The 21310-nt window shown below is 40.6% G+C and overlaps 1 protein-coding gene across 1 annotated transcript in view; it reads left to right on the top strand.

Moving 5' to 3' along the window:
• Positions 1-10142, top strand: part of Gpc3 (glypican 3) — a 406893-nt gene extending 396751 nt beyond the window's left edge. The window contains exon 8 of the mRNA XM_046469318.2: positions 9609-10142. Coding sequence (XP_046325274.1) covers positions 9609-9778 — 170 coding nt within the window. The 3' untranslated portion in view covers positions 9779-10142. The remainder of the gene's footprint in view (positions 1-9608) is intronic.
• Positions 10143-21310: the final 11168 nt, after the last annotated feature.

A 21310-nucleotide genomic window follows, 5' to 3' on the forward strand; every position in this document is an offset into this window, starting at 1 on the left:
GCCCAGAGCTACAGGTGGGTAGGTAGGTGGATGGAGCCAGGATATCAACATGTGCCTCTAAATAAATTGAGAGGAAAATAATCCAAATTTCCCAAATCTTGTTGATGGTGAGGGAAGAAATTCATAATTTGAGAGTATTTCAGGAAGAAATTTAGATATAAAAACTTAGGGAGGGTTTTCATCTTTCATTTTTGAGGATACATGCCTGCTATTGGTTTTTGACCTGAGATGTTCCCACACTCTGAGCGTTTTTAGGGACTTAATTGTGATCCTTTAGCTGTTGTGTAAGTAATTTTTCTTGTGGTTGGGAATTGCCAGGATATTACAAACATTTTGATTCTCAGGTACATTTTTTTTGTAAGATCTACCATGGCTCATTAAAAATAGAAGCTTAACAGATTTTGAGTTCTCCCATCCAAGTAAAGCCTTGTTACAATTGATGAAGCCCTGGTAACTTGGGCTCTGAGGGAGTACAAGGCCGTTCCCTTTGTCCTCTGATCCCTTAACAATAATGAGATTTGGCTACAATGGATGACATTTTGTGTTTTCCACATCCTCAGAGTTCAATGACGCATATGTCTATGGCTGTGTTTTGCCTGAGATTTATGTTATAATCTGTGCTCCATGAATTTAAGCCATTAAACAATTAAAAAAATTTGTAGTTGTAGATGGACAGAATACCTTTATTTTCAATATTATATAACAACAAAGTAACATATATTTCTCGTATATGTTATTTGTTTATTATGTGCTGCTGAGGATGGAACGTAGTACCTTACACGTGCTAGGCAAGCACTCTGCTACTGAGCTACAGCCCCAGCCCCATTAAACATTTTTTTAAAGTTATAAAAAGAGTATACTCTTGTATTTATTGTTTGTAAACATAATCTCAGTTAAGCATCGTTTCTGTGAGTTACAAAAGCAAATGTAAGTTTCCTGCAGTTGCATACAATTTGTCTTTTAAAATTAAGCCTCATTAATGTTCTTGACAAAAATTGCCCTCTTCCCCACTCTTAGTTGAAGAGCCATATCTGCAATTCCATGAGTACTTAATCAGCATCTATTTTTATTCTTTTGGACAAATTGACTTGAGTTTTAAAGCACTGAAAAAGTACCATTCTGAGGGGAGGGCCTTGGTATCTCATACATTCACATGGGCTTCCTTCCAAATGGTAAGATACCAGAGTATCAGTGCACTTCATTTAGGGATGGGGAATTTTGTGTATCAGATATCATTATCTCTTGGTTTCTAGTATAAGATTTTTTTAATCGTACTAAAATATATATGACATGAAATCTGCCATTTCCACCATTTTTAAGCCTATAATTCAATGGCATCGATTACATTCTCAATATTATACAACCATCACCATTATTTCCAAAACTTTCATCCCAAAAAGAAACTCTGTGACCATTAAGCAACAACTCCCCCTGTCCCCACACATACTCCTAGTCCCTGGAAATGACTAATCGAGTTTCTCTCTCCATCGATTTATCTATAATAGACATTTCATGAAAAATAAAATCATATACTACATGGTATTTTTAAATGGCATCTTTAACTTAGCATAATGTTTTTGGGTTCATCCATGCTTTAATGTGTATCAGAACTTCTTTTTTTTTTTGTCTAAATAATATCACACTGGATACATGTACCCTCAAACTTTTTCCATGAATCCACATCTACTACCAGTTTTTTTTTTCAACTCAGTACTGCCTGAATTTGGGTCTAGCCATCCTACTGAAAGTTCTTTTAAAAATAACCCATAATCTTCTAGAAGATATATTTAGCAGCTGCCTCTCAATCCAGAGTTTTCTTGACCTCTCCATTACATTTGACCATGTTAACCCCCTCCTCTTTAAAATGTAATAATAGTAGTTCATTAATCAAAAATATCTCTCTTCCCTTGTTTTCTCTGAGCCAGTTCTTTTCATCTTTGCCCCCCAGGGCCTAGCTAAATACTGTGTGTGTCCTCAGCTTCTCTTCTTCCACTGTCTCTCATGTCCATCACTTATGGGAATGAAGTAAGCTTTCCTGTGGGAAGTAAAGACTTCGATGAACTGATTCATATGGAGCTTTAGGTAGCCTCAGGTAAGAAGCACCTGTGGACTTGAGAGTACTAGTCATGACACTCCTGAGAAAGGCAGTAGTAATGCTGCTGAGACTAGTGGAGGGGGGCCAGCACCCACACAACCCACTCCTACTCTCCAGGTTTCCAGGATGGGACTGTTCTGTTTCTGGGAATATGATTTTACTTATGATACACCCAAAGAAGTTTAGTAGTGGCTCATAAGAAGATTACCCAGTCAAGTGATTTATTATTCTCCAAAGAAGTGATTTTATTTTGTTTTCTTTAATGACTAAACAAAATAGTGAAGCATACTTAGCAGTTGAACCCCTGGAAAACATTTTATATTATAAAACTCAGCAAGCTGATCCCTAGTTGAAATAGTTAATGGGGTGTTCCCCTCCTGACAAGGAAGTTGCCATAGAAGAGTCTATGTTAAGTCTCTAAGCAGGAATTTATACAAGAGGCAGAATCTCCAGTGTGGTAGTCAACAAAGCCCAGGTAACCAAAATTACCTAACAGTGCTATTAAGGTCTTTCCACCAAAGTCCTCCATCCATCAGGGAAGAGCAAAACCTTGCTCTCGAGGACCTGGGGTGTAACTTGAATGTCCGGCTAACCAGGCAATGTTCTATGATATCTTCAGCCACATTTCAAATAATGCATTTCTACTTATCCTAGAGCCTTGGATGTTTTAGTATAAAACCTTGTGGTCCTCCTCTAAGTCCATAGGAAGTAGTATGCATGCTTTTATGTACCCACATTCCACTGCAGTGTAACCTGAAGCTATACACATTGCAGATTGAGAAATAGGCCTAGAAAAAGAGAGATCAGGCCTCAACTAATGGGGATGTTTGTAGCCTGGAATTAGCCATTAAAAGGAAGTGGGCACTCATTGTCCCAACCATCTTCCAGAAGATGTCATTGGATTATTCCCAGATTTTATGGTCATTAAGTGGGTAAAATTGGCAGCTCACTTGTTTGTCAATAAGGCACAATGTGAAATGGACCCATTCTAAAAGGAGTCCCATTAGAACAATTGGAAACTAGAGGCCTCAACTGTGCCTGTTCCTCTTCATCTGATCTACGAAGAAAAAAATCTAGATTCCCAGAAACTATAGTATCGCTGAAAAGTCACCTTCTTCACTTTCAATGCCAAGTAGTGATGTCACAGCTTACAGTTCACAAAGTAGGGGGTGTTGATGTGGCAGGAAGGAGGATCACGTTGAAGGCAGGACAAGGGAAGCAAGATCTGTTTGGGATTCAGAAGTGAGTGGCAGAGACCAAGGGCATCTGTATGAATGTGCAGGAGATGAGCAGTACTGCAATGAATGCTGTTTGCTTGGAGATTTCCCCCTGGTTTTATTCTCTGGTTGAATGTCCTGAGGTTTCATATATTCATGACTTAAGGGGCCAGCTGTACACAGCAAACACAAAACACAAGGACAGCAGTGTTGCTCTGCTGCTGTATTAGGGCCGATTGAAGCCATCTGCTGGTGCAAGCTTGGTGAGGGAGAAACCCCCATGCTTGGCTCACAGCATTCTCTCCCCTGGCATTTTGGTGGCAGCTCTTCTTGCATGCTGACCTGTAAAGTCTTCCTGTTTGTATTTTGTGTGGGTGAAACCCCTATAGCAATGCATTGTCCTTCTTGGTGCCCATGCCCTCAGAGGGTGACCATTTGCTTGCTATTTTATGCTCAAGAACCCAGTGGCTTTTTTTTTTTTTTTTTTTTTTTGTACTAGGGATTGAACCCAGGGGCCTTAAGCACTGAGCCATATCCCCAGCCCTTTTTTATTTAGAGACAAGGTCTTACTGAGTTGTTTAGGGCCTCACTAAGTTGCTGAGACTGGCTTTGAAGTTGTGATCCTCCTGCCTCAGCCTCCCAAGCCATTGGGATTACAAGCCTGTGCCACTGTGTCCGGCCCCAGTGGCTTTTTAAGGGCCAAAAGGCTTGTTTCACTGGCTGACAGATCCTCTTCAGCTCCCTGTGCTGGCCCACTTGATGTACCACCACTTGATGCATCCCAGATCCAATAACCTCGCCCCCAAAGCCTTGTGCATACTGGCTTCAATGGCAGGTGCAACACCAAGGTCTAAAAGCAAAAGCAAGAGGGTCCAGCATAGATTTATTTATTGCCAGGTTCTCTTATCCGAGATTGGAACAGCTCTAGAAGAAAGAGAGTTCATACCTTGATAGCTGATGAACATCACCAGAGAAACATTGCAACAGAAAAAAATGGTCAACTCAGCTTGCACAACAAGGCTGTTAGGGGCAGCCATCTTGGCTACTGTAGGTAGAAGAATGATTACAGCCTGCAGAACACTGTGCCCCTCACTAGCCCCAAGAGGCTTGGAATCAGAGAGAAATAAAACTAGAAGGAAACTGGCAGGTCATCAGTTCAGCACTCAGATTTGCCAGATGGACTACTGAAGCTCAGAGAAGGGAGAGATTTGTCAAAGGTGAACTGGTAGGACAGTGGCAGAGCCAGGCGTCAAACCCAGGGCTCCAGACCCTGGGAGAGTGCAGCCTCCTGAAGTACTGCACTAGAAGACTCTGAATAAGGATGGAGAGCTCCAATTCTGTGCTTTGCCCAATGCAGAAAAACTTTCCAACACAAACCAAACGCAGATGCTAATGACTGACTATTATTTTAAACAGATCATCTAGTATGCAACACAAAGGACATAAAGTCGAAATGAGAGTCAGGGCTGGGTGTGTAATTAGTACAGATTGTTGTGTCTACCCTCTGGGCGTAGTTAAACTGATTACAAATAGAAACAGATTTTTAGATTTAGCATGAAGATCTCCTTGCTGGCCCAGAAGGTTCTCACTGATGATCAACTTCAAGATAGAAACAATTTGTGTACATTTTACAGTATACACCTAGCATAACAAAAATGTATTCTGGAAAATTACTGTTAAATATAAAAATATGAATGATTTAAAAGAAAATGGTTTGTAGTGTTTATCATAATACATCTGGTTTTTAGCCAACTGAGAAGTTTTTTGATTTGATGTAGCTTTAGCTTGTGCAGTTGTTGTTGAGTGTGTGCCACTGATCAATCCCCACATACCATTCCAGAGGCTTCTTGTTTTTTTGTTTGTTTGTTTAAGACAAGATGTTTCACAAGTCTCTCCCATTTCGGGTTGTCCTCCATATTGTTAACAATGATCTTTCTGAAAACATGAATCAGATTGTGTGGTTTCCTTACTTAAAATCCTTCAGTAGCTCCCTGTTGCTTACAACTAGATTTTGCATTTCTAATCCTCCATGATTTGACCATTCTTTGTCCTTCCTGCTTTACCTTTCATCACCACCACCCCACACAACATACACACACACACACACACACACACGCGCATAACCCACAAGAGTGTAGGATCTGTGGTCCTTCACACCATGGATGCTACTTGCTCTTACTGAATATGCCCCACCCACATTCTCCAAGCTTGGTGATTTTGCTCAAAGCAAACCTTCTGCCTTGGTTAATCATTTCTTTCAACCCTGCCATACATAGTGTAGATCATATCCAAATTGTTTCAAGAAATTTTCCCAGACTCTACTATTTAGAATTTTTCTCCCTCCCCTTCTAACTCATGCTATTTGTCTGTGCCTTTATTTAATCTATTTCTTCTTTGTGCCAAATATCTCATTGGTTTTTCTACTGGTCTGTTGCCCTTGTCAGAGTGTGAGATTCCTTGAAATATACATGAAATCTTTCTCCAGTCTTCTAGTTCAGTGCTAGGAACATCATAGACTAGTGTTGTTTGTTGAATTAAATTGGATTATATTGCCTCTGTCCAGGAATAGAAAGAGGAAATATTTGTCTTTGACCAAAATCCTATTTTCTCTGTCTCCCATAATGCTTCCTTGTTGTACTAGGCTGTCCCCTTCATCTCTAATCCCTGTGATGGTAGCCAAGGCCCAGAGTATGGTTTGATGGGATTCCTGTCTATATACACCACGGGAACACAACTAAGGGGTTGGGTGATACCTTTTGCTGTTGCTGAATTGAGAACCTCGGGAAATTTGTAGCCACAGCTTCAGAAGCATAGGGAAGTAGCATCCTGAATATTTCTGGACCCTTTGATGATAGAAAACTTGGCTTAACTTTTCTGCCTGGGGTGTCTAATGGCTTTGGCCATTTTGATGATCTCTTCTGGGAATAGAACAGATAGGATAAAATTATACAAGCATGGAACATATCTTATTCTAACTAGGACCCCATTTTTTTGGGGGGGGGATACTGGAGATTGAGCCCAGGGTGCTAAACCACTGAGCTACATCCCAGCCTCCCACTTTTTTTTTTGAGACAGGTTCTTGCTAAGTTGCCTAGGACCTCGATAAATTGCTGAGGCTGGATTTGAAGTTGCAATCCTCCTGCCTCAGTCTCCCAAGACATTGGGATTATAGGCATATGCCACCACACTTGGCATGACCCCATTCTTGTGGATAGACACAGTAGGGGATTCACTTGTGTATTTTCATGTGTGTATATAAAAATAAAAATAAATAAAATTTTAAGAGAAGAACTGATAAGATAATTCCAATTCTGAGTTCCCAAACCTAAAACTCTTTTTACTATTTTACAAATTTTACCTAGGCTGCTTAATCAAGTATATGGTTGACTTTTTGTTTGTTTGTTTTGGTACAGGGTATTAAACTCAGGAAAACTCGACCACTGGGGCACATCCTCAGCCATATTTTGTATTTTATTTAGAGACAGGGTCTCACTGAGTTTCTTGGTGCCTTGCCATTGCAGAGGCTGACTTTGAACTTGTGACCCTCCTGCCTCAGCCTCCCGAGCTGCTGGGATTATAGGAGTGCAGCACCACACCCAGCTGTATGTGGTCAATTTTATGTGGAAACACCGACTTTTCTCATATTTTTTTGGAAGTTCTCTTTGGCAGTATATATTTTGCTAATTCAGTTTTATTTCCTAAATAGGAACCTATTACTACTTAGTCACTGAATTCTATTTGGTATATAGAATTTTTCAAGAGGCAGGATAGTTTCATATGAGGTTTAGAGTCAGACCTGGATTGAAATAGCACCTCTACCACTTACCAGGTCTGTAAATATAAGCAAAATAATTAACCTGGGCTGAGCTTCCTCACCAGTAAAATAGGAATTATAATAACTACTTCCTAACGTGGTAGAGTTTAAATTAAATGAGACAATGTATATGAATAGTATCATACAATGCATGGCATACCATCGAGGAGTCAATAATTAGAGGTCGTTACAATAATTCCCAAAAATAGGGTCCAAGGGATAGAAATTAAAAAGGAAGCCTATGGGCAAAAATAGATCAGAAACGGGTGGATTTAACAGGACTGCTGGGTTTACCATAGCCACTACAGTAAACAAAACTCTTCAGTGTGAGCGGATTATTTGAAGTGCAAAATAAATAGCTGAGTGGTAGCATTAATAGATGTTGTTTCATCTTGATGTTGGGGCATCTTCCAGAAAGGGAATCTGAAAGCTATGCTGAGAGTGCTCTCACAGGTCAACCCTAAAAATACTCCTCTTGACTTAAGTAGAGAAGTTGCTATGAGACCAGGACTGGCCTCTCAGCAGAGTTCAGCCTCGTGTCTCCCCACATTGGAGAAATTCGATCAGGACCTAAGCCTGTGCCATCCTTGCCCACTGACAGCTGACCTCGGCCTTCTTATGCACCCTGCATAGTTCACCTTTCAGAGAAAGAAGTTTGATTTCCAAGTAGAGCATTGCTCCTTGTTCTTTTAATTTTATTTGTGTTTATATATTGGGGGGGATCTAGATTACTGTCTGCTAAATTGCTTTTCCCTGGGTAATAGAGTTCCCTGGAAAACTTGATTTGGTTTATTATCAGCACTCAGGAAGGAGTTTTTGGAAGTTGTTTTTAGAGGAGTAAATGTAATCAGATGCACATATATTAAAATTCAGGACATTGTTTCTTTGCACAGTAATGAAAAAGAAATATTATTAATAACAAAAAGGAAAAATATGTCATCAATTATTATAGGAAGATGATTTATTTATTATTGAAAGTAGTAGGAAAAATATCAATACCCATTACATTAAAAAGCTGAGAATATGAACTGTTATGCATTCAGAAATAGAATTAGTATGCTAAAACAAAACAAGTTGATATGTGCTAGTAACCAAATACATGTAAATTAAAGAAACCTTGAGATTATTATCTTATATGAGCTAAAAATTTTTTTTTCAATTGAGATACAGTAAAATTGACTCACTTATCACTGCTAGTAGTGTTATTGATTGTAACAACCCTTTTAGAAAGTGGGGTCACAGTCATTGAAATCAGAACCCCTGGCTTTAATCACCTTGTCATTACTGCCCACTCTATCCATTGCCAGGCCCTGGTCTGGGGCCCTGCTTTGCCTGCATCTGATCAGCTGAGCCCCACACTTGCTTCCTGTGACTTACTGAGTGTTTCATGCTCTGTAAGAAGAGCTCTTCCTTCCTCTTACTTCCTTCCCTCTGTAGAATCCCAGTCATTTCCTCTGGGTCTATTGCTGTTCATCTCAGTGTCCCAAAGGAATCTTTCCATCTCCCTTGGCCACAGGACAGTTGGCTGGTTGATGAGGTTGCTCACATCACATCACCTTCACAAGATATTGAAATAGAAATGTTGACAATAGAGTTTAGAAAAGCCAAGGGAATAGATTTGATCTTTAAGTCCAGAAAAGCAAATCTGAGAGAAATTGAGCCCTGAGCCAGGGCAAGAAATCTTGAATTTTCTGATATATCACTGTCTGTTTAGATTTGCCCTCTGGGGGAGTTTTGCATTACGCCAAGCCAAAGTCTTCCAATCTCTTTTTAGGATCATGAATATCATAAATTTTAGACAGTCGAAGAATGAAAGACCCTTACCCCTTAGCCTTTCCTTACTCTTAATTTGCTAATATCAGTGCAAATCCTATTATTTAATTTAGCTTTGTTGTGAGTGGTCCCCCACCCCAGGGAAGATGAAAGGACCTTATAGATAAAAGAACTATTTGAGAGAAATAAAAGAACTGTCGACAGCAAACTACCCTATCTTCAACCTATTAAAACAAAGTTCTCAGGATAAGGCAATCTATATGGGATGCCGGGCCCCGGAAAAGTACACAGGTAGCCCACAGCACTTCCTCCCCTAGCAGCCCACAAGGACACATGTGTGGTCACCCACAGAGCATATCTTGACACCCGTGACATCTGGTGAAAATGATCTTCAATTCAAGCACAGCCTAGCCTAGAAGGAGATGTTGCAAAGGCCCAGGGTGTGGGTGGGGCCAAGGAGATGAGAGGGGTGGCCTGCTCAGTCCACCTTAACCTGATCTCTGGAAGGGACATGTCTAGCCATCTCCTTCCATTGTTCCATACACACATTCTTCTCCTCCCGATTTCCTCGCATTCTTTCTTCCACCAAAAGGAAAGAGACAAAGCTGGGGCTTTCAGAGAAAACAGACAGGTGCTTGAGCTGTGGATAGTGCACACCAGCTGCTTGTACATAATTCTGCGTTTCAAATCCTTGTTTTCTTTCTTGCAGAACTGGCTTATGATCTGGATGTCGATGATGCTCCCGGGAGCAAGCAACATGTGAATCAGAAGGACAACGAGCTAACTGCCTCCCACAACCTGGGGAACGCGTTTTCCCCAGTGGAGCTGCTCATAAGCATGGCCATCTCTGTGGTGTGCTGCTTCTTCCTGGTGCACTGACTCAGTGCCCAGCACATGCTGCCTTGTGGCACCCGTGGTCTTCCTCACTAAAGGAGACCACTTTCTTATTTTTTTCTATTTTTTTATCTTATATACCTCCTCCAGCCATGAAGTAGAGGACTAACCATGTGTTATGTTTTCGAAAATCAAATGGTGTCTTTATGAGGAGGGTCAATTTTAGTGGTAGTATATAGATTGTCCTTTTGCAAAAAAAAAAGAAAAATCCCATCAAGTTGTGCCAAATTATTTTCTATGTTTGGCTTCTAGAACATGGTTACCATGTTTCTGTATCCCCCTATCCTCTCTTTCTCTCTCTCTGCATGGATTTCTTTGGAAAAAAATAATAAACGTTCAAATAAAAATGTGTTGAGTCTCCTTTTGTACATCGCCGTATGCTTCCCTTCCCTCTCATCTGACTTTCTATTCTGTGTAATCCCATCAGGTGCCAGTGGGGTCCTTAAAACCTACCTTTCTACTATCTTTTGAGTTTCAATCCTTGTTCCCAAGTCCCATTCAAAGCCCCTCCCTCCCAACACACACCCAGGCCACAATCTGTATCTACAAATCTTAGTTGGAGTGTCTTACCTATAAGACCAAAGGTATCCCCAAAGAGTCCCACAGTCTGATCTCTATTTACAAATTTCTCTTTGCTAAAAATGCTTTGCCAAAGTAGAAAATCCTCTGCATGGGATGTACAAGTTGCATGATTAATAGTCTCCCTTCCTGCAACCTACGGAGGTAGGCAAAGAAATATTTCCCCCAACTTCTTTGCTGCTGTCTCAGGCTTCTTTCCTGTCACCTCTCTCTCTAGGGGCTGCTCATGACAGGACCAACAGTTGCCTCATGTCAGTTTGCATAGTGTTTTAGTCAGCTTTTTGGTCACTGTAACCAAGAAAACCTGACAATAACAATTTTAGAGGAGGAAAAACTTATTTGGGGCTCACAGTTTCAGAGGTCTCAGTCCATAGATAACCAACTCCTTTGCTCTAGACCCAAGGTGAGCAGAACATCATGGTGTAAGTGTGTGGTGAAGGAAAGGGTTTCCAAACATCACACCAGGAAGCAGAAAGAGAATCTCCTCACCTCAGTCAAAATACAAACCCCAAAGTCAAGCCCCTAGAGACCCACCTCCTCTAGACACACCCTACCTGCCTATAGTTATCACGCAGCTAAACCATTCAACTGAATCAATGTATTCAGTTGAACCAATCAAGGCTGTGATAACCCAAACATTTCACATCTGAACTTTCTTTCATTGTCTCACACCTGCGCTTTGGGGGGACACCTCATATTTAAACCATAGCACATAGTTTGTCACCAGCAAATCCCTGATTTATATAAGAAGCAACTCTCACTCTGGGCCTCATGGAGACTTCTTCAACCTTAATTTCTTCAGAAGCAAGGGTTTCTGTACCTACTAGGTTCCAGGTGCTATTCCTGGAGACATTGGCAAAACAGATTCAATCCCTGCTTTCATGGAGCTGACGATCTGGCACCAACACTAATTCCAAAACAAGCTTTCTATGAATTGCAGGCCCAGTATTTATTTCTTAAATTTATTTTTTACACACCCAACATCACAAGTAATAATAGCACTTATGTTTGGTTGGACATTCTGCGGTGAAGGAACACCAAAAATAACCAACTTACCATTTTTATCATGTGTAAAATCCTGAGCACGTTGCCCTTTTGCCAGATCGGCTCAACAGAGGCATTGCTGATTCCATCTAAAGAATGAGAACTCTCACTCCCATTTGATAAGTATGATAAGAATGGCTCAAATGCAGGGAAAAGGCAAGAGCAAAGGTCAAGGAATGGACAGGGAAGTCCCCTTTGATTCTAGGAGGTGGCCCAAGTCAGGATCTCCAATTTCAGTCTAAAGTCAAGAGGTCACCATGCTGGAAAAAGAAGATATAATGTCACAACTAATCATTCCCTACTTCTGCTGTCCCCAACACACATCACACATCTGTTGGTCTCCTGAAAAGCATACGATTCCTATATCCATTTTCATCCTTTGCAGAAATGCCCACAAACACAACCTGGAAATGTTTGATTTAGTCTTCCCTTTAGTTGGTTTTCTTGTAGTTGAGACTACAATCAGTTGTATTCGCTAGTATGACTTCCATGATTTATAGTGGTTGGTAAAACAGAAAAGGGAAAGAAGCCATTTGTCTTTGCTTTTAAATCATCATTTTTTTCTGTATTTGAATGAGGTTCACAAGAACTTTTGGTCTTTGGTTTATGAAACCTAAACACTAAAAAGCTTTGCTCCTTGGACTCAGTCTAATGTTCTGGTAACACCAGACCAGAAGAAGGATTTCAAGCCCAGTTATCATCTAATAACCATCCCTGTTATTCCACAGGGAGGGTTTTATTTAATCTGGCAAAATAATCTGTGGCTTGGAAACCAAATTTTGCCTGTGCCAGTAGGAGAGGGTGGTTTTAAAATCCATTATTTCTCCACTTTGGAAGGCAAAGGGTGTTGTCCGTTATCATACTCTTCCACCCACTTCTCCTCTCTAGACTTTCCCTAAAGTGGAAGATTAGGACAATATTTTTATCTCAGATTTTATGGCACCATTGGTCCCCCAAAGAAGTACATGTTGGTTCCTCTGCCCAATGCTGCTCTCATGAATGTGCTGTTCTTGGGACTTCTCTAGCCTAATATTGTGTTTGATATGCTTCAGTTCCCAGTACCTGACCCAAGGCAGCCAGTATTTTTTGTTTGTTTTTTTTTTTTTTTTTTTTTAGAAAGAGTGAGAGAGATAGAGTGATAGAGAGAAAGAGAATTTTTAATATTTATTTTTTTTTAGTTTTCGGCGGACACAACATCTTTATTTGTATGTGGTGCTGAGGATCGAACCCGGGCCACACGCATGCCAGGCGAACGCTCTACCGCTTGAGCCACATCCCCAGCCCCTTGTTTGTTTTTTAATCCAGTGCTTGAAATGTAACCCAGGGCCTTGTACATGGTGGACAAGCACTGTACTACTGAGCCATACCTCCACCCTGACAGCCACTCTTCACCAGAGAGCTTCTGCCAGGGAAGATCCATTCAGGCTGAGTGATGAGGACCAGGAGAAAACTTCCCTGTAATGTCCAAGGCCTGCTGCCTTCAGTTACATGGATGGGATTAAAATGGAGAACCATACATATTTACCAAACATGGAGAATCTACCATCTCCTATTGGCCATTCACTTTTTCTCAAGAGCCTGTATCAAGCTTTTTCACCATGCCTAAATTATCCCCTTATATATGTTTTTATTGCTCCAGTTCAGAATCCAGTTTCTCAGCTAGCTTCTGGCTTTTTATCTTTGAAGTGTTTATTCTACCCTTTGATTTAAACTTTCTACACTTGAATTATGTTAAGATGATTTTTTTGTTGTTAGAAGAGGCCTGGCAGCTAAGAAGTTGCTCATCTTGTTGGAAGTTTCCAGGCCTCTTTTAATCATTGTATGCACATGTGAACTTCCACTGGCTCAAGTTTGGTACTTGAATAAGGTTAATTCATAGAATAATGGATACTGAAGCCCTAGTCTAAAAGGAACACTGTGGCTCATTCCACAATCTTTGCTTGATTACCTCCTAAGGCATGGCTCTCACTAGGTTAAAAAGAGGGCTGTAGGGCTGGGGTTGTGACTCAGTGGTAGAGTGCTTGCCTTACACGTGCAAGGCCCTGGGTTTGTTCCTCAGCGCCACATAAAAATATATAAAGGTATTGTGTCCAACTACAACTAAAAAATAAATATTTTTTTAAAAAGGCTGTTTGCTTGGTGGACAACTCTAATTTTTAGCAAATTTGTTTCTCAAAGGAAATATGTATATACATTCAATATATAAAAATGGGCATATTACAAAAAAGTATACATTACAAAAGAAATATGTACAAGTAACAAAAATAATAACGATACATCATTATAAAGTTAAAAATAGCTTTTGCCTTATAATTTAATAGTCCTTTGCTACAGTCTGGATATTGAATGTTTACCAAAGGTCCATGTGTTAAAGGTCCATATGGATGGTCACCAGCGTAGATCTAGGTAGGACCAAGTTGGAGGTCCTCAGGTCACTGGGTGCATGTCCTTAAAGAGGACCATGAGACACCAGCCTCCTTTCTCACCTCAGCTACTATGTGAGCACACACTCCTACCACAATGTTCTGCCTCAACACAGGCACAAAACAATGGAGTCAGTTGATCATGAACTGGATCCTCCAAAACTGTGAGCCTGAATGAAACTTTTTTTCCTTTCTTTTTCTTTGTAGTACTAGAGATTGAACTCAGTGACACTCTACCACTGAGACACATCCACACCCCTTTTTTATTTTTGATACAGAACCTCACTAAGCTACCCAGGCTGGCCTCAAATGTGTGATCATCCTACCTCAATCTCCCAAGTAGCTAGGGTTACAATTATGTGTCACCACACCAAGGAAATGTATTCTTTTGATAAGCAAATTATCTCAGGTATTCTGCTATAGTGATGGAAAGCTGAGTAACAAGCACACCATAGATATCCACTATTAACAAATGTTTGCAGTGCTAGCAATCAAATCTAGAGCTTTGTGCTTGCTGGGCAAGTGTTCTATCATGGAGCTATGCTCTCAGACCTTGCTATTAAATATTTGACTTATATCCTTCCAATATTTTCTCTTTCTGAAATTATACTGAACATTACAATTTTATTATAACACAAACCAGTTTTTACTAGATTGAGCCTAAAGTTGCCTTCCTGTCATTTCCACCCATCAGTCTACCACTTCCATAAAGAGTAGCACGAGATTAAGAAGACACTACTTTTCACATCATCATCCTTCAACAATAAATTTCAATCATGCATCTTTTCTGGGTTGTTTGCTTTTCTAAACAGATCTTATAATGCTCATAGACTTCCTCAGCCCTGATCTATGCTTCAATGGGTCAAGAGGACCAGTGGTTGATAGGCCATTAGGTTCCAAGGAAGGCCCGGAACCTCCACCAGAGCACTCTGAGAAGGTAGATGCTTGCTTAGCAGTCGCATTACTCCCTTACTGCATTTTGAGCTTGTGGCCAACTGAAACATAGAGGAATTTTTGAAAAATGGGGGCCAAGTCAGGTCTCTTCTGTCCCATACTTGTGCAATTTATTCTTGAAAACTTAATTCCAAGGATTTTTTTAATTTTTTTTTAGTTGTCAATGGACCTTTATTTTATTTATTTGTAAGTGGTACTGAGAATCGAACCCAGTGCCTCACACATGCTAGGCAAGCACTCTACCACTGAGCCACAACTCCATTCCAAAGACTTTTGATTTATGTGTTTATGTACTGTACCAGACAGTCACTACACATTATGTGTGTGTGTCTGTATGTCTGTGTGTCTGTGTGTACTGGCATGGAGAACCTTTTCTTTTTTCCTTGCCAAGGCCACAATATGTTTGGAAGTCCTCTTTTTGAATTGCTGTTGAGTCAGCTTATGTGCCATGCAAGAAATTGGCCTCAGCTCTTTATAGTCACACCTTGTTTGGAACCCAAAGTAATATTCTTCAGCTTGATCACCCACCTCATTCACTACATTGGCTGCCAAGGAGCTTTTAACTGTTTCCAAAACTCAAATCTGCCTTCAAGAAACAAAGCCCCACCCCACCCTGCATATCCTGAGAAGATTCCAAAGAATGTGCTATGGTCTATGGAACTTTTCTTTTTTTCCAAAGAAGCGTTCCAGAAAATTTGAGGACACTTTCCCTGGCACAAAGATTCTCTTTTGAGGGGGCCTCTTGGAAGGATACAACACTCATTTGGATTTAGGTCTGCTGCTTGGCTGCAGGACCAATGAATAAGCTGACTGATTCTTATCCACTTTTATACATTTAGAAATTAATGCATTGACTTTGAAGGATCCCCATTAAAAACAGAGCACAAGGTCAGGTGCAGTGGCACATGTCTATAATCCCATCTTCTCGGAGGTTAAAGCAGGAGGATCAGAAGTTCAATGACAGTCTCAAGCAAATTATCGAGGCCCTAAGCAACTTAGCCAGACCTTGGTTGTGGCTCAGGGGTAAACTGCTCGCCTAGCACCTGCGAGGTCCTGGGTTCAATCCTCAGCACCACATATAAATAAATAAAATCAAGGTATTGTGTCCAACTACAACTAAAAAATAAATATTAAAAAAGGGCTGGGTAGGGGCTGGGGCTGTGGCTCTGCAGCAGAGTGCTCCCCTAGCATCTGTGAGGCATTGGGTTCAATCCTCAGCACCACATAAATGTAAAATAAAGATATTGTGTACACCTAAACTAAAAAATACATTTTTTTAAAAAAAAAGGGCTGGGGATGTGGCTCAGTGGTTAAGGACTCCTGGATTAAATCCCTGGTATAAAAAATAGAGCATAAAGCTGGTATGCAGTTGATATTTAATAAGTGTTTGCTGAATCCAGTATTCACTCTACAAGTATTTTTCAGCAATGCTTTGTACCAAATCTTGGGTCATATACTAGAGTACAATATATGATAGATACATCTACTGAGAGAGACAACCAAGAAGCTACAATAAAATGTTAATACTATCTATATATTTATATCTATATAGAGAGATAGTATTTATATATATTTATATTATATATAAAGTATATATAATATTTATATATAGTATGTAAACACACATATACACATAGAAAAAAAATATATATATATATATATATATATATATATATATATATATATATATATATATATACATACACACACACACAGGATGCATAGGAGAACCGAATGGGTACATATTCTGGTCACTGGGCCAGGGATATAATGCTTGGATAAAGTCTAGAAGAAATGATAGAAATTGTAAAAGGTATAAAGAAGGTGTATAGGACTTGATGAAAGTGGAGAAACCACCCAGGTTGCAGAGGGGGGAAGAGTATGAGAGGCAGAACAGCAGGCCATACATCCACAGTGCACATGCACCAGGCATTTCTGGCTATGGTGAAGCAGTGAAGGCCCCTGGCGCCCCCATAGGAGAGGGCAGGGTACAATTATACAGTAGTAGGTAACCATGAACCATATGCACACCCAGCAGCATGGAGGGATTTGAAAAGTACTGTGGCTCCCACACTCTGGTGGCAGTATCAGCCTCACTAGAGCTCCTTAGCTTCAGTCCCAGCCTCCCCAGTGCCTCCTGGTCTTGATTTGCAGTGTCACTGACCTTTGGCTGCCTTGGTGCTGGCCTGGGTTCTGACCATAACCCCAGGCTCAGTTCACAACTGCGCCAGTGGTTCCCCACCTACCACGGGCCTGCACAGGATCCCAATGCTGGCTTGGAGGAAACCAGTGCTCATGGCACCACCATCGCCAAGAGCTGGTTCCCCATCAGTGAGGGCTCCTGCAAAGGAAAGTTAGTGAGCTTCCAGAAGATGCTTGAGGATCTAGAATTCAATGAGCAGCAGAAGAGGCTAGAGGTCTTCCTTACCCCAAAGACCAAGGTCTGTAAACTCAAGAAGGATTACTACAAAAGGATCTTGGAGCTAGGAGCCCAGCTATGGTGGCATGGTTACCAAAGCTCACAAAAGACCTTTGGCCAGAAAGCTGGGGCATGGTGTGATCAAGCTAGCCATCCTAAGTGCGACACGCTGTACATTGTGGGCTTCTATAGGGACTTCTAGAGTGGCTGGGAGATCCATACCTGCATGGAGAATGAGGATGTTGGCTTCATGAGCCAGGTGTTGAAAGAAACCAAGAAGATTCCTGAAAAGATCCTGGAGATGGTCAGTGTGGTAGTTCTCTGGGACTTGGCATACTTCTGAGAAAAACACCAGGTCACGCACTGAAATGTGAAAACTCCCCCAACACTGGTCAACTTTAGAAGGGAAATCAAGCTGGGATTTTGTGGTGAGTGGAAAGCTCATTGTCTCCAAGGCTAATTCCTTCATAGGAACTGTATCCTACTTGTTTCTATAGCAGCTTCAAGGCACACACTGCTTGGTGCAGATGAACATCTGAAGGACTGGCTTGCTCCAGATAGGACTGTCCATTGGAAGCTTCATCCCCCATCCAATTTCAAGGAAATTGAGGCCATTTTTGGCCAGCCCACAGTCAACTGGGCATAAGGAGGGCCTTGCAGCTTCTCACTTCTGTACGAATGTCTCCTGAATACCATATTAGTGATCAGAGGTCACACAGCCAGCCAGCCATGGCTATGTTTGAGCTACTAGACTATATTGTAAATGAGCTACCTCCAAGCTATCCAGAGGCATGATCAACCCAGACTTCAGCCCAGGAATTTGTAAATAAATGTCTACATAAGAACCCAAAAGAATCTGAGTGTGATGGTGCATGCCTATAATCCCAGCAGCTCTGGAGGCTGAGGCAGAAGGATCACAAGTTCAAAGCCAGCCTCAGCAATGGTGAGGCCCTAAGCAACTCAGTGACACCCTGTCTCTAAATAAAATACAAAATTGGGCTGGGGATGTGCTGAGTGCCCCTGAGTTCAATCCCTGGTACCAAAAAACCAAAACACAAAAACAGAAGAATGAGTGGTATCAACATGCTCATGAACCATGCTTTCATCAAAGTAGAAAAAGTGGATTTGCCAGCTCATGCAAAAACCAGTACTTGAACCAGCCCAGGGTCCTCACATTGTCTGTCAGCTCATCCACTGTCATGGTTCATGCCCTGCCTGTCCAGCCAAGTACAGGCCAGCACCTCCATCTCTCCAAACAGGGGAAGAAAAACAAAAACAAAAACAAAACCCACCACCATATGTCTAAACAAGTGTACCTTCAGTTATGTGAAGTACTTGCCACCTAGTTGTACCTTGACTTTAGAGTTTTGGAAATGGCCCATCACTCCCCTGCAGCTTCTGTTTGTAATAATATATTTAAGAGCTAGTTCAGACATGATAATTATAAATGTATTTGGGGGGGATAATCCCACTTTCAGCAGAATTAGGCAATGGAATTGTTATATTTATTTTTCTTTGTTGGAGACTAGAATTCACAAAGATAGATTATCATCTCTTTTTTTATAGATGTGGAAAAAACAAGACTCAGAGAAGTTTAGAGATTTACTTAAGGTTACACAGCAAGGTGAATGCAAAGTAGAATCAATTCAGAGCCTTTTCAGCCACATTATATACACCTCCTCAGCTTGAAAGGGCAGAATTAACAAATGGTTACATTGGTGAGCTAGAGGAAAGGCTGTTTTCTGAAATCTGCACCCATGCAGACAGAGTTGGCTATACTGATCTTCATTTTGATCCTAGTGGCAGTTTAAAAAAAAAATCCCTTATCTAACAAAACACATTGCCTTTCCAAATTAATGCATTCAAGCCAGGGCCTGCTTCGAGACGTTTAATGTTGTCCTTACAAATTAGAACGTGGGGTGCGGGAATTCCATCATCTTCCTGAAGGCTCCCTGTCACAACAGAGGTATTGTTCTCCTCGCCCCTACTGTTTGCTTTCGTGCCTTTTCTGTAAGATGTTAGGTATTTATTTTGTTTCGTTGGGGCTTTTGTAATCAGTCTAGACATGGACCTACACCGAACCATCCAGGAGGCAGATAAAACTCCCACAGTGGAATTAGGTAACTCCCTTTGTACTGCTCTCTCAGGGAGGACTGGGCGGGAGGCCTCTCCCCTCACCTGGCCCCCAAACCAACATGTTTGTGAAAACCTCCACATGATGGATGGAATTCAGTGATGGAGGAAGCAGGCAAAGTTCTGCCTCTGGAAAGATTGCCAGTCCCAGTGGGATCTTTGGTACTTGGGATGAAATCGTTGTCTGTAGTTTTTTGTCTTAGGGCACTAAAGGCTGTCTCTTTGAAAATGAAAAGTACCTTTTTGCATGGATCAGGGACACTGCTGACGTTCGTATTTTGACAATTGAGGAGCTGTCAATTTTACTTTACCCTAAAAAAGCAAAGGTATGGCAGGACAAAAGGCCTGGGGGAATGATAGGGCATAGATTACTCAGACTTCATTGCAGTGTGTTTTATTTACTCTCTGGATGCAAATTGGTTTTGAATTTTTACACCATCATGGAATAAACAGAAGCATGGCTTGCCTTTGACAACTCACATAACTGATTACATTTACTTTTACCATTATGTCACATTGTTGATAGTGATAAGGTGCTTCCTGCTTCCAGAGCCTTTCCAACACCATACCTATGATAGAAGTTTCTGGAGTACAGGGAATTCCAAATAAGAAAATGTCCCTTATTGTGGTTGGGGTTGTGGCTCAGTGGTAATGCACTCGCCTAGTATGCATGAGGCACTAGGTTTGATCCTCAGCACCACCTAAATATAAAATAAAGATATTGTGTCCACCTAAAACTAAAAAAAAAAACAAATATTTTTTTTTTTTTTTAAAAAAGAAAATGTCCCTTAAGCCTGCAGTCAGAGACCATTCAGCATGGATCTCCATGGTACCCAGTACTCTTACCCATGGTAGCACCACTGAAAATGTTTATGGAATGAATGTCAATTTGAGTGGTCAAAGCTCTGACAGATGGAATGGAAATTACTCATTGTTTTCAGAAGAGTGGTATCATCCACTGTCATCTCTACAGCAACAAAGCCACCAAGTGCCATTCAGACATGAAATTCAATTATATTCCTGAAGTCTGACCTGCTACTAATGGAGGTAAGTTAGGATTCAGTTAACTAATTAATTTAGGACTTGCTTAACAGTATAACATATTGTTTTCTGCTATTTTACCAAAAATAAAATGTTATTCCTTCACAGTTTTCCAGAATTTTTTTATGGCAACATTTGCAAAAACACAATAGGGTAAAAATCTAGGAAAAACAACAAATTTGTGGCTCTTTTCTTTTTCTTTTTTTTTTTTTTTTTTGTATCAGGGATTGAACCCTGGGGCACTTAACCACTGAGCCACATTCCGGCCCATTTTTTATATTTTATTTAGAGACAGAGTCTCACTAAGTTGATGAGGCTGGCTTTGAACTTGTGCTTTTTCTGCCTCAGCCTCCCAAGCCACTGTGATTACAGGTGTATGCTACTATGCCAGGCTTGGGGCTGTTTTCAAATGGCCACAGTCTGTTTAACTTCTGAATGAATTTCTTCCTTAACTCCCTGTTCAGAGCAATTAAATCCCAAATCATCAAAGAAAGATCAAGTACTTTCCCAATGTTTTTTTAAGTTCAGTGTATCTTATAGTATTGATCTATGAATATCAATAAGCTATTTGCACATATGAAAAGCAATAATATATTTATTTTGCCTAATTTGTTAGATTATAAATAGCTCATCACATTATAATTTTTCTCAGTGTAGAAGCTTCTAGTTAAGATTATCTTTCTGATAGCATGAATATGTGGAACACAGTTTGGAAATAGAATCTATCCCAAGTAACTTACCACAGATTCTCTTTTTCAGGAGTAAATTTCCATCTCCTTAGTTTTTTCAGTTGCTGATACTTGCATCAGATGGATATTTCTGGGGCTTGGTAGTAGAACACTGGCCTTGTATATGGAGGTCCTGGATTCAATCCCTAGCACCACACATAACAAATTATTTCTAATGATGGTCTCATTTCCTGTG

This window comes from Marmota monax, unplaced genomic scaffold (assembly GCF_021218885.2).
Source record: "Marmota monax isolate L192 unplaced genomic scaffold, Marmota_monax_Labrador192_F-V1.1 WCK01_AAM20220418_F8-fsc00054, whole genome shotgun sequence".
Taxonomy (NCBI): Eukaryota; Metazoa; Chordata; class Mammalia; order Rodentia; family Sciuridae; genus Marmota; species Marmota monax.